General features: G+C 41.1%; 1 protein-coding gene across 12 annotated transcripts in view; it reads right to left on the minus strand.

Annotated features, from left to right (window-relative positions):
• Nucleotides 1-8,217: 8,217 nt before the first annotated feature.
• Nucleotides 8,218-13,971, minus strand: part of LOC136446738 (histone deacetylase 5-like) — a 97,099-nt gene continuing 91,345 nt past the window's right edge. For all 12 annotated transcript variants that reach the window (XM_066445276.1, XM_066445280.1, XM_066445275.1 and 9 more), the window contains 2 exons: nt 12,286-12,524; nt 8,218-11,535 (listed from right to left, as the gene is read on the minus strand). In XM_066445276.1, the coding sequence (XP_066301373.1) occupies nt 11,490-11,535; nt 12,286-12,524 (285 nt within the window). In that variant the 3' untranslated portion in view covers nt 8,218-11,489. The remainder of the gene's footprint in view (nt 11,536-12,285; nt 12,525-13,971) is intronic.

Here is a 13,971-nt window from a genome sequence, read left to right on the forward strand (position 1 = left end):
GCTGTAACTATACTCCGATGCAACGTTGAACAAAGAGAACAATAGAGATTCGGCAGTTATAATAGGTTTGAATAGCAGGCTAACTGTCGGGGTCGTGTGGCGTAAAAGCAGCGTTTTCGGCCCAGAACTCAGCGGTCCCAGGCTCGAATCCCCTGACGCCACCGATCTTGTGCTCTTTGGAAAAAGGCACTCTACACGACTTGCCCCACTCCAGCCAAGTGTAAAAAAACGGCTATATTATGTGTGTGGGTCACGGCATTAGCAATAGCTGCCTGTGTCCCACGTGTATTGCACTGTTGCAATTACAATAGAATCTAAAAAGTCAGGCTAACTGCCGTATACGCATTATGTTCCGCCGACGTGCTAAGGTACCCACTGATGACCCTCAGGTGACCCACTGAGGTCACTGACCCTGAGCACAAAGGTTAACATAATTACACTCACAAATACATATAATTCTTTCGCTAGAGAAAACGTACGAAATAAATGAATTAATACTTGCTAGAAAAAACTCGAAACAAACTGATATTCCAAATGACAAAATGGAATGAAGATTTTCTTTGTTACGTCACGTTATCGACTTTTATTGATGCCTTATTGGTGGACTTTGCCCTTAGATGAACAACTCACACTCAGTCTATTTGTACTTTGCATTCTAAACGATGGACTATAACCCTTTGACTAGCTTAAAGCGGCACTGACCAGATTTTTATGCATTGAAACAATCAAACAGCAAGGGAACGGGTTCGAATTTTTAGCGCTGAGCTCCCAATGGTTCTGTGTGTGCGTTATCCTAAACTGACAATGGATTGTCTAGCCATACTTTGCTTCTCGGCTATCCTGGTAGCCTGTACGGGGAGAGTGACTGCTTGCCCGGCTGGATGTTACTGTGATGGACCCGACAAGAGAGTTTCCTGTACCGGTGCCTCTATCACGGTTTGTACCCCCAAGCTCTATACTATAGTCTAACGTCGAACCGCCATTAACATTAATCCGCCTGGTTGCATAAATCCGCCACTTTGAAAAACAGTGGGTTTGAGAGATCTCTTGTGCAGCACCCCCATGTATGCCTAGTTTATATATACTGGAGTGCAATATACAGGGGGACGTTGGTTTGGAAATCTGTTTGGACGTATCTTTTTAGGGTGGTGGAATTATGTACCCAGGTGGAATTGTGTTAGCAGATGTTATTCTCACAACTCCTCTAAGTAAGACCATCACACACACAAAAAGTGTTATCGAGGTCTTTACGAGAATCTGAAGTGTGCATAACTCGGGAACTTTCAATGTTACATTAGTAGATCTCTGTTATCATTTTCTTCTAATGTGGCAATGTTAGGGCACCCCTGGAATTAGAAAGGTTGACTTGACTTGTGCTTTGTTTGTGCATGTGGGTAGAGCTTTTGAGTATATGATTTAGTATCATCAATCATTTATACTTATCAACTTGCTGTTTACAAACAAGTCTGTCCCGTTAACTCCCGTGCAGGCTAATAGTATGTTAACTTTGGTTTACCATCGGGTGTATTTTTCCTGCCCGTTTTTATTATCTAACTTAAACCAAGAAATGAAGTTAGTGTGGCCTAAGAGTAGAATTAAGAGGATGATGACAATGATGATGGTGTTGCTGTTGATGATGGTGGTGATGATATTGATGATGGTGGTGATGTTGTTGATGTTTTCGATGATGTTGATGACGGTGATGATGATGATGTTCATGATGTTCATAATGATGATGATGATGATGATGGTGATGATGATGATGATGATGATGATGATGATGATGATGATGATGATGATGATGATGTTTATGACGATGATGTTGGTGATGGTGATGGTAATGATGATGATGATGATGTCGATGGTTATGATGTTTATGATGTTGTTCTTGACGGTGATGATGATGATGTTACTGACGTATGGGATGATGATGACGATGCTGGTGATGATGTTGATGGTGATGAAATTGATGGTAATGATGGCTATGATGTTGTTCTTGACGGTGATGATGATGATGTTGATGGTAATGATGGTTATGATGTTGTTGTTGATGATGATGATGATGATGATGATGATGATGTTGACAATTGACGTTGAACGTACTTCTTTACCAGAAGTAAAAGGCCACATTTCAACTATTACAGGAGATACCGAAGAATATTCCCGCAGACACCAGGTTTTTAGACATCGGGTCCACCTCTATCACTACTATAAGAAAGGGGGATTTTCACTACCTACACAACTTACAAGGTGAGTGATTGTCCATAATGCAAACTCATTAGGGCTTCACCAAAATGTCGGATTGCTTGCTCAGTTGCTCAGAGTATGCAGATTGTTCTTTGTCTTTTGGTACTCGTATTCTGTAGTAACAAAGGCCGTAAAATGCATAAACCGGGCAACAGAAAGTTGCTTTGCCGGAGAGCAACACAACGATTACGGCAAATCAGAAGGATCTCTGGTAGTTCTATAACGTCAAATAACATACCACATTTCGGGCAATCCATAATCGCCTTTTTTTTGCTGCGTATTTAAGAGCCAACTCTAGCGGCCAATGAAATAAATGCTACCCATTGGATAACTTATCTGTGTAATTGTTCATTGAAACTTTGGGCGTATTGTGTGTACTATTCTCTAATTGTACATTCACAGTATCTGCCTTTCTGGTTATACATGTACCAGGATTCTGAAAGCCGTCATTTGGGAAACTGCAACAGTCATACAATAAAAAAAAATAAAAAAACATAAGCAACAAAATGGCCAGTCAGGCAGTGATGAGGCTATAGAATGATAATCAACTCGTCATATTTCATAACATTTTGTGACATACATTTATATCTGTTATATTCCTAGCTCTGGGTCTGGGAGACAACAAGATCACGGCAATAGAAGAAGGCGCGTTCCAAGGACTTGAAAATATGACCTCCCTTTCGCTCAACAACAACCGCAATCTCTCACTCTCAATGATCGACCCAACCACATTCAACGACCTCCATAACCTCACATATTTCTACGGACAAAACAACAGTCTGTCGGTAATATCAAGTGCCCTGTTCAAGAGAAGCAACCGTCTCTGGCAAATACTCATGGACCATAGCGGCATAACTGACCTAGATCCAAAATGTTTCGCCAACCTTTCTCAACTCTCGATGCTTGATCTTTCGAACAATCGCATCAAAACCATAGGGAAAGACGTGTTTTCTGGAAGCTCCAAACTATATAGCCTTTTTCTCGGAAGCAATATGTTGATGCACATCGACCAAGGTGCATTTAGCTCGCAGTCTTTGCTATCGTTTCTTACGCTGGACAATAACATGTTGGAATCCGTCGATGGTGTCTTTGAGAGGTTAGGTCAGATGGTTTCCCTCACTCTTAGTAACAACGCAATTGATGTCATCAAAAATGGCACTTTTAAAGATCTAAGAAGTCTTCACACCTTTGACGTAAGTAGTAACATCCTTGAGGAAACGGAGAACGCGTTGCAAGACTTGGGAGATCTTGCACAGATCAACTTGAGCAACAATCGTCTGACGAAGCTGTCACTCAAAGGCATGCCGTATCTGTCAGATGTTTGGGTGAACAACAACCGTTTAACAAGCGTGCCTTCTGACATAAATGACTTGAAACAAGTCTACACTATGGACCTATCCAGCAACCCCATACAGACCCTTGCACCATCGCAGTTTAAAGACCTCGGGTCACTGTTAAAACTAGACATCTCAAACATATCTGCCATAAAGAAACGTGGTTTAGAAGCCGATGTTTTGATTGGCCTCGACAACTTAATCGAATTATGGTTAGAGAGAAATGACCTCACATCCGTTCCAACAAAAGCACTTTGTCCTGTCAGTCAAATCCAAATCCTTAACCTTAACCAAAATCGAATCAACTCAAGTCACGAAGAAGATTTCGCCTGTTCGCTTAACCTGACGAAAGTGCAGCTAGGAAAAAATCTTCTGACAAAAATTCCCGAGTGCCTCAAAAGCTTGCCAAAGTTGGCAAGACTGGACCTTTCAGAAAACCCAATTGTTCAATTGCCATACCAGTCATTCAAAAATCTGACAAGTGTAACCAACCTAGACCTAAGCAACAGCAAGATCGAGTTGATGGACAGTCAGGCATTCTATAACCTTGACTATATGGAGACCTTGAACATTGCCGGAAACAAACTAACATGGCTGGCGAAAGGCACGTTCAACAAGACAACATTCTCAGAGAAACTTAACCTGGAAGAAAACCAGTGGATCTGCGACTGCCAAATGCAAGGTTTTGCCTCGGACTTGCACTCAGCAAAGCTCAAGGACCTAGTTAACATTACATGTTCAGCGCCAGAGCAATATAAAGGTTATAACCTGTTGGATATACCCTTGGCAAATCTGACCTGCAACTGCGACCATCCAGCAGCGCCATCTGTCGACATGAGTGGGAGTGACAACCGGACAAAGTATTCTCAGTCGGCTACATTGAAGTAAGTCTTTCACTTTAGGCCAAACTCTGTTCATTGTATGGATGACATATTTCATAGCACTTCAATATGATGTAACTATTGCATCTAAAACATAGTTATGAGTATGGTTTTCCACCATGGACCACTGTGATTATTAGTTTATTTTGAAAGCTTGCATGGTTGACATATCTATTGATGTTGCTCTCGTTTCAAAATTCCTGTGACAAGTGTTAGATGTTTGATATGTCGACAGTGCTATAATATAAAGCGGATTATTTTATAAAAATTTCCTCATCAATTATGCAAACCCACTACTAAGAAACGCACTGTTACCAATTTTACGGAATTCATACTAGTTTTACGGAATGCATAATACGATCCTCAGTATTAGTAAAATCCGTACGAAATCTGTAACATTTGTATGTTTCTAAGTAGTGGATCGTATGAATTGCGTTAAAGTTGGAAATATTCCGTAAAACTCGAATTCCATAACATTCTAATGAATACTTCTCATAGGCAACAATCCAATCCCGAGTTCTCTATTCTAACTAGATGCGCTGTGCACAGCTGCCCCGTTGCCATGGTATTCTGGTCCACTCCAAGGGGGATGTTTCTCTCTCATGACGTCCCCGCATTTCCCGGATATGACGTCGGTGCCGACGGAACTCTCGTCATCAAGTCTGCATACCTAGAGGACGCTGGGAATTACAGTTGTACGGCAACAAACTACTTGGGGAAGGACGTCAAATCCCATATGCTTAAAGTTGTGTAAAATAAAACTAGTCACTTCATACTTGGAGACTATAGAAATGGAATCCCCACCAAATTTGTAGCTAAATACCTTTGTAACTACACGGTTATAACACAAGACACCATAGTATTTAGGGAAATCTACTTGTACATTTGCACTTGTACATTTGCCTTTTGGAGATTCCGAATTCATCCAATGTCAAAAATAATAGTTATAACCAGATAGAGAATAGATTGTGACATAATATAATGGGGCGAATGGTCAACATAGAATAGATTGATACAGTACTATCTTGTCATTGGTACTGACTATAGTACATATCCAATGAAGCATACCTGTCCTTGGTGCTGAACACCATCAACTACCATTCACAGATTTGGTTGTTTTTCTGGTATATGATTCATCAAGAGAGGCAAGCATTTATAGTGGGGCTTTTGACGCAGTACTATCCTGTCCTTGGCACTGACTGCAGTACATTACCAATAAAGCATGCCTGTCCATGGTGATGAACGCCATCAACTACAATGAACAGACTGGGTTATTTTTCCTTGTATATGATTTATCAAGGGAGGCAAGCATTTCTAGTGTAGCTTTTGACGCAGTACTATTCTGTCCTTGGCACTGACTACAGTACATTACCAATTAAGCAGGCCTGTCCTTGGTGCTGAACGCCATCAACTACCATGAACAGATTGGGCTGTTTTTCTTGTATATATGATTTATCAAGGGAGGCAAGCATTTCTAGTGTGGCCTTTGACGCAGTACTATCATGTACTTAGCACTGACTATACTACATTACCAATAAGACATACCTGTCCTTGGTGCTGAGCGCCATCAACTACAATGAACAGACTGGGTTATTTTTCCTTGTATATGATTTATCAAGGGAGGCAAGCATTTCTAGTGTGGCTTTTGACGCAGTACATTTCTGTGCTTGGTACGGACTACAGTACAAACCAATAAGGCATACCTGTCCTTGGTGCTGAACGCCATCAACTTCCATGAACAGACTGGGTTGTTTTTCCTTGTATATGATTTATCAAGGGAGGCAAGCATTTCTAGTGTGGCTTTTGACGCAGTACTATCCTGTCCTTGGCAATGACTGCAGTACATTACTAATAAAGCATGCCTGTCCTTGGTGCTGAACGCCATCAACTACAATGAACAGACTGGGTTATTTTTCCTTGTATATGATTTATCAAGGGAGGCAAGCGTTAGTGTGGCTTTTGACGCAGTGCTATCCTGTCCTTGGTACTGACAACAGTACAAACCAATAGGGCATATCTGTCCTTGGTGCTGAACGCCATCAACTACCATGAACAGACTGGGTTGTTTTTCTTGTATATGATTTATCAAGGGAGGCAAGCATTTCTAGTGTGGCTTTTAACGCAGTACTATCCTGTCCTTGGCACTGACTGCAGTGCATTGCCAATAAAGCATGCCTGTCCTTGGTGCTGAGCGCCATCAACTACAATGAACAGATTGGGTTATTTTTCCTTGTATATGATTTATCAAGGGAGGCAAGCATTTCTAGTGTGGCTTTTGACGCAGTACTATCCTGTCCTTGGCAATGACTACAGTACATTGCCAATAAAGCATGCCTGTCCTTGGTGCTGAACACCATCATTACCATGAATAGATCGGGCTGTTTTTCTTGTATATATGATTTATCAAGGGAGGCAGGCATTTCTAGTGTGGCTTTTGACGCAGTACTATCCTGTCATTGGCACTGACTGCAGTACATTACTAATAAAGCATGCCTGTCCTTGGTGCTGAACGCCATCATTACCATGAACAGACTGGGTTGTTTTCCTTGTATATGATTTATCAAGGGAGGCAAGCATTTCTAGTGTGGCTTTTGACGCAGTACTACCCTGTCCTTGGTACTGACTACATGTATAGTACAAACCAATAGGGCATGCCTGACCTTGGTGCTGAACGCCATCAACTACCATGAACAGACTGGGTTATTTTTCCTTGTATATGATTTATCAAGGGAGGCAAGCATTTCTAGTGTGGCTTTTGACGCTGTACTATTCTGTGCTTGGTACGGACTACAGTACAAACCAATAAGGCATGCCTGTCCTTGGTGCTGAACACCATCAACTACAATGAACAGATTGGGTTATTTACCTTGTATATGATTTATCAAGCATTTCTAGTGTCGCGTTCGACATCATATGTAAGGTCGTTTGATAGTGTGCCGTTAGAAAACAGTTGCGGGTCTAGCTAGGAGTTTGCATAGTTGTCTCTGAACATATTCCACAATAGAGGCACACAGTACTGCGCAATGCCTGTAAAACGTAGTTTAACACATGTAAAGTTGATCTGTGCTAATATTTTACATAGTAAAGAGCTAAAATATGAAAATTGGCACATTGGATTTCCTACTGTCCTACAGGGCAGTCAGCCTTAGAATTCAAATGAGAATTACAGATGTCAGCAATTGGCCATTAATTCCTTACACAGGTTGCACTTAATCAAGTTAAAGAGAGGATAAACTTTAAAAGTCTGCTAAATGTACCCCAAAATTCAAATTTTCACTTACATAAGTCTGTCATAGCTCTCCTTTCATTTGTAAGTATTGCATGATACTGACAGTGACTTCCCTGCTAATTGAATTAATCTATTGTAAGGTCACAAAATGTGACGTCATTCTTTGACATTTCCCATTCAGTATGATTAGGGCTTTTCGATCTGGCTTTCCTGAGGATGGATTTCGATTCCTTCCAATTTGTAGGAAAATTCCTCAATAGCCATCCTCAGGTATAACCTGCATTAACATTAATCTGCTGGGTACATTAATCCGCCACTTTGAAAAACAGTGGGTTTGAGAGATCTCTTGTGCAGCACCCACAGGTATCCACAGCTAAGATATACAGGAGTGCATTATACTGGGGGACGTTGGGTTGGAGATCTGTTTGGACAGTCGTATCTTTTCAGGGTGGCAGAATTATGTACCCTTGTGGAATTATCTTATTAGTAGATGTTACATACACACAATACAAAACAAGAGACGATGTTAACGGCCACTCCTGGAAGAATTTTATTCTTGTCAGTTCAACAAAATCGCTCCATATTTGTAGCTGTATAGGAACGTATAATTCCAACACAAGCACCAGTCCAATCAAAAACAACAGTTACGTTCCATCCTTCCTACATAGTTTTGATTCATACTGCAACTGCAAAAGCAACTTCATGGAATGATGGTTACATTGCTTCGTATACCACAGAACTTTACATTGCCAGTGACTCCCCTGCTAAAGACTCCACAAAAGCCAAGCCTACGACAGCACTACATAATGCTCTGCTTGTAGGGCTTGAGATTCGTCTGCAGTCCAAATAAAACAGTCATTAAGTCAATAGACCTTACGCCCGAGGCATCTTTTGGCCCAGCGAAAAATAATTCTTATACATACTATTAAACATCATTTCTGCTTGCGCAGTTTTTCCACAGGTTTCCAGCTTATAACAGGAAAAAATATAGAAGGTAAATTTTTGAGTGATTCATAATGGGACAAATGTCAAGCCCTATATTAAGTGTTGTGGCATCCTCCTGGATATAATGCTGTATGACATGGTTTGTACATAATGTGCCTGACCTCTGAACTCTAACCTTTGACCTAAATCTTCCAGCAGACATGTTGTTTGGTCAGACTTCAAGTTTTCCCAAGTATGCAAATGAAACACATGCAAATGATGTTTCAGATCTTTTCATATGTCCTGAAAACATTAGATTGTATTTTTATCTACTCATCGCTTTTCTAGTACATGTTGAGAATTAGAATTCTCAATCAAATAGTGGAAAAGATTAGAAAAAAATAACCTTCCAACGAAAAGAACAATAAACAGAGCAAAAACAATACATGTTCTTGGAAATTATTAGATCTCTAAAATGATGCTCTTTTAAGACCATATGAGATGGCAAAGTAGCTGTGAAAAGTGTCAATTTAAATCCTGTGCCTGCATTTTATTCTCTCATCAATTTTAATAGATAACAAAGATAAGCAGTATGATGTGGTGAAAAAAAATTGACAAGAATCAGTCCAGGTATTCACAATGTCCGGTATAGGTCCTAGAAATTAAGTAGTCTACTCTTTTGCTATGTCATCTTCTTTCAAAATAGATTCTGATTTCAAAGGCCAATTATTATTTTTTCATTATGACACAAGCACCATTTTTTAGCATTTCAGGACGTTGACGGAACTGGCTGATTCGAAAGTAAGTACAATTTTGTAACAGAGGTCTTTTACATACATTGTTAATAGCATTGGTTACAGGGAATGTTCTTACAGTTAAACCGTCTGCTATGCCACAACACATGGCACTGAGAAACAGTGCTTTAAGCTCAACCACGATGTGTGCAAATTTCGCAACCTCCAACGAACATGGGTGCCCAAATATGGTGAGAAATGATCCCTGTGTCTAGGAATCATATGATGCAATGGCTTAACCTTCTCCCTGCTGCCTAACTCTTATTTTTGTGTTCTCTTAAGTCTTGTTGGTTATCTTTTATCATAAATTAAGAATAAGTCACTTTACCCTTTTTCCTGCTGCCTAACTCTGTAACCAATAGGAAATTGGGTGCCAAATGACTATTTCAGCGTGCTAAACTCAAATCTAGGGAGAGACTTTTTGTCCCTTTTAATAAGTACGTTTTAAGTGTAACCTTTCGTTCGCATGCTAGAAATTTCCATGGACATTTTAGGTTTTCTTGTGAATGTTACAGGTTTGGATTAGCTTTAAGGTTTACCTTAATAAAAGTTAAGAAAGCTATCATGATTAGAATCATGGTTTGGCTTGACTCTCAACTTGTGTCAGTATCATAAATCTGGCATCTTATTCACAAATTTGGCAACACTGTAGTTGGAATTACCTATTGACCAAACACATGATGGTATTGGAAAATTTTTGCTGCAACAGCTGATAAAAATGAAACCAGAAATCTTTAATTCCTTTATACAAGAAAATCTTTCTCTTCATAAGAAAAAATAAGGAAAGACATTTTAGGTAGAGAAACGTTTTGGAGCTATCCCTTGGTTGTTCAAAGTGACAGCTGTGTGTGGCAAGGGGGAGGGGGGCAACCCTGTTCGTTGGGGCATTGACGTCATCAACACAGACAACATCTAGGAAGCAGCTAGAGGCCGGTAGTCGTGCTCTCATTGGCACCAACAGAGGCCCTACCACAAGCACTGGGCTACATATACATCTTCCTAACGGCATTAGGCACGACATTTCATATACAATTTTGACGCTGTACACTATCAACAGTTACAGGTACACGTTGTACACTACACATATCAATTTAAACTCACATCTCAAAAATAAAGGCATAGGAGTGGGAGGGAAGTATGTAAGTGATATATCGGACGTATCATACATTCCTTCCTCCACCCACTGCACTGGGTGCATCTTTGCCAAACTTTCTCATGAAAAGCAAGATATGTACACCAGAACAACTTAAGTCATCGCTTTTCTTTTCGACCAACAATAGACGACATCCTACACATAAGTCACTCTTTCCCTCTAAAAGCCATCCGTAAAATCTCTGTCGGATTAACCAAATAATCCGGTTTCCCTAGCAACGACACGCCCTGTGGATTAGTTGGCAAAGTAGTCAAACATTTACATCGAGCCACCATCGAAAAAATTCCATCCCTCAGCTAGCATAGAGCAAAACTGATGTCCTTCGGCAGAACAGTCACCACAGAAATTGCCTGTTCCCTCTGGCCAATAAAACATCGTCGTCAGATCTACAGTATTGCTCTCAAAACCGATGCCTGCTTACCACTGCCCTATTACAATCATAAGTATCATTCTTGTATATATAATAAATTCATAAAAATAAGAAGGAAATTTGTCGACATTAATTGAGAAAAGTATACATTTTTCAACGACACCAGGTTACAAGCTATGGCGTAGTCACCACCGCTACCAGATATTCTACGACTTGTAACGCACACGGAACGACCCACGGGTAAAAACGGAAGAAACCACTTGGTACAAAGTTATTTTGCGTCATGAGTAGAAAGGACTATTATAATACGTTATGACCGACCACGAAAAAACAGATACAAAGACACTGCACCGATCTGTACAGTTTGTACACTAAGTCTTAGAGTACGACTGGGCACGGGACACACTGTGGCATGGTTCAGCAAATACACATAGGAGCTCCCACGACTCCTGGAGTCTCTAAGAGACGTCGTCTCCCCAGGGGCGGGGGGGATGGCGGTCCAACTGGAAGTCGGGTCCGACCCAAAACCTACGAACGCTCCGTCGGGCGCGCAAAGTTCAGGCGGCCGCACTGTCCTCCTCCATAGGTTCCGCCGCTTCAGCCCTGTAACACAAGACACAACCTTTGTTTGTTTGCTTGGACCCTTGTAGTGTCTAGTGGCACTTATGGCAGCAAGTTCTGTACCAGGATATATTTGTATGTTGCTAGCCCTTCAACTTAAACATGATTGAACAACCCTTGAACACGAGACCCTCCTTTTACCTTCCTTCCAAAAGACAAATGCAGCTTCTTGCAATAAGTATTATTTTGTATGTTACAAAGATGTTGTAAGTTTAAAGAAGATATGATATACGTGTAGAGGGAGCATGCTGTACATGTTTAAAATGAAATACCAACCATTGCACTACAACAATGAAGTTACGTGTATGACAATCAATATAGAGCACAACGTCATCACATAAATTCATATTAAATAAAGAAATTGAACGATAAAAATTTTGGAGTATCCTGTGATATATTTCATGACAGTGATATCAATCCAGTTTAGCTCACTGAAGAGCTAATCTTCAACTCATCGTGATAGAGAAGACAGACGCTATGTACAGTATTTACAGGTTAATTGTACCTGGGAAATTCCCCTAGCGCTTTTCAACAACAGTACAATGAACAGTGGACCACAGCTTAACGTTGTGTCCTAAGGACTGCGACCCTTTCAGGTAAAGTGCATGCATGTCAAGTGAGTGACACAGCCGGGTTCTAGTTCCAGAGGCAAGACTGGACTATGTATACCACATTATAAGTCATCAGCAAATTAAAGTCTGTATCAGAGACATCAGTAGGAAAAATAGTTACCTGTTGGCAGACATCCCGACTCCCGGCGCCGACGCCACACTAAGCGACGCGAGCGCGCTGACGGTGTCGGCCTCTTCCTTCTCCCTCTCGTAGGCTTCGTACAAAGAGTACCCGACCGTACTGGCGTAACGCGACAGCGAGGACCAATGGGGCGACTGCAGGCGAATGGTTTCCTCCAGAGAGGTGACTGCATTTTTGTTGGGCGGCTGCTCAATGATTTCCTTCGGCAAAGGCGGCAACTGTAGATTGGAGACAAACACAGGTCTTTCAATAAACATGCATTAGGCAGAGTTCAATGCTTATAGAGGAATTTGAACCGCACAAACTAGCTTCGTCACAGGGGGGATTTTACTCACAAAGTTCCAAGTCATTGCACATGTTTGAACATTCCTTGAACAGGTTCAAACGACACAATCACATACCAGACAGTATTTTAGTTCAGAAATCAGAATTTTGAGGAAATCAATTTGTGTCGTTCAAATTTGTCTATTACAGAACAGTTTGATACGGGTGTTCTGAACAGGGTGATCTTTTGGGTGAACAAACAGGCTTTTACCAGACACTACCACACAGAACAGCCTCCACTTTAATTTGGGACTTCCAGTTTAATTTGGGACTTACCTGTCACATTTCAGTAATCTTAAACCCAAATGGCTTAATATTACATCTGGTAGGTAAGAATGAAGTAAGAAATATGTAGCAGCCATTGATGACCCCCTGGGGATTAGCCAAATTCCGGAGAATTCTGGAGAATTCCAGGGATCGGAGCCAGAATTCCCCAGAATTCCAGGGATCGGAGCCAGAATTCCCCAGAATTCCAGGGATCGTAGCCAGAATTCCCCAGAATTCCGGGGATCAGAGCCAGAATTTCAACCAGATTTTTTTCTCTCAGTTTTCGTGAAGTAAGGCTCATTATGAGTGCCAAAGGCGTGACAAATCGGGGGGGTTGTTGTCTTTAGGCATGGGCCTTGTACCCGTCACATAGCGCAAAAATCAATGGAAGGACGAGTCTGGGAGCTATGAATGATGTTTTGTCATCGACTTTTTTGGGTCGGCCGATGGTGGCTGTGCACCAAAACCTGTTCTTAGTATCGGCAACTTGTCGCTGCCGATCTTTGAGGTTCCATGGCTTGTAACTAGGTCACCTGTAGGTCTAGGCGTCGGACAGGCATAGACTAACTTATTGATCATCGACCCAAACTCGATATGCCCTTTACTGCGTTGTAAACGTGAAGATTTCAAATGGCTTCATCTTGACTTTGCCAGAAAAGTTTTGTGGCACTGTTGACAGCCTGTTAAAAATGTCACAAAGTTAGTCTGTCAAGTGGGACGGAGAGGGATTATTTTTTTTTCTTTCCCAAGCCGGGGACAGATGGAATGGGCCAGTAAGTTAGTGTGTAATGATTATACTAAATGATTTTTACCATGTAAGGATCTGTATCTAAATTAGAGAGAACAGGCACCAGTAGCTAGGCACATGACGTTTAGGGACCAACTCAATTTAAGGTAAACAAGGCATGACCAATGAGGTTGTGACAAGGGACCCCACGTATACGCTTCTTCTCATAATGCATCTACATGTACTTTTACTGTAATTGACCTGCACCTCTGTCTGGAAAATCAGGTATGTTTAGACAGCTGGTGTTTAGCCAGTTTAATCTACATGTAGCCCTGGCTCTTGACTTT

This window comes from Branchiostoma lanceolatum, chromosome 13, assembly GCF_035083965.1.
Source record: "Branchiostoma lanceolatum isolate klBraLanc5 chromosome 13, klBraLanc5.hap2, whole genome shotgun sequence".
Lineage (NCBI taxonomy): Eukaryota > Metazoa > Chordata > Leptocardii > Amphioxiformes > Branchiostomatidae > Branchiostoma > Branchiostoma lanceolatum.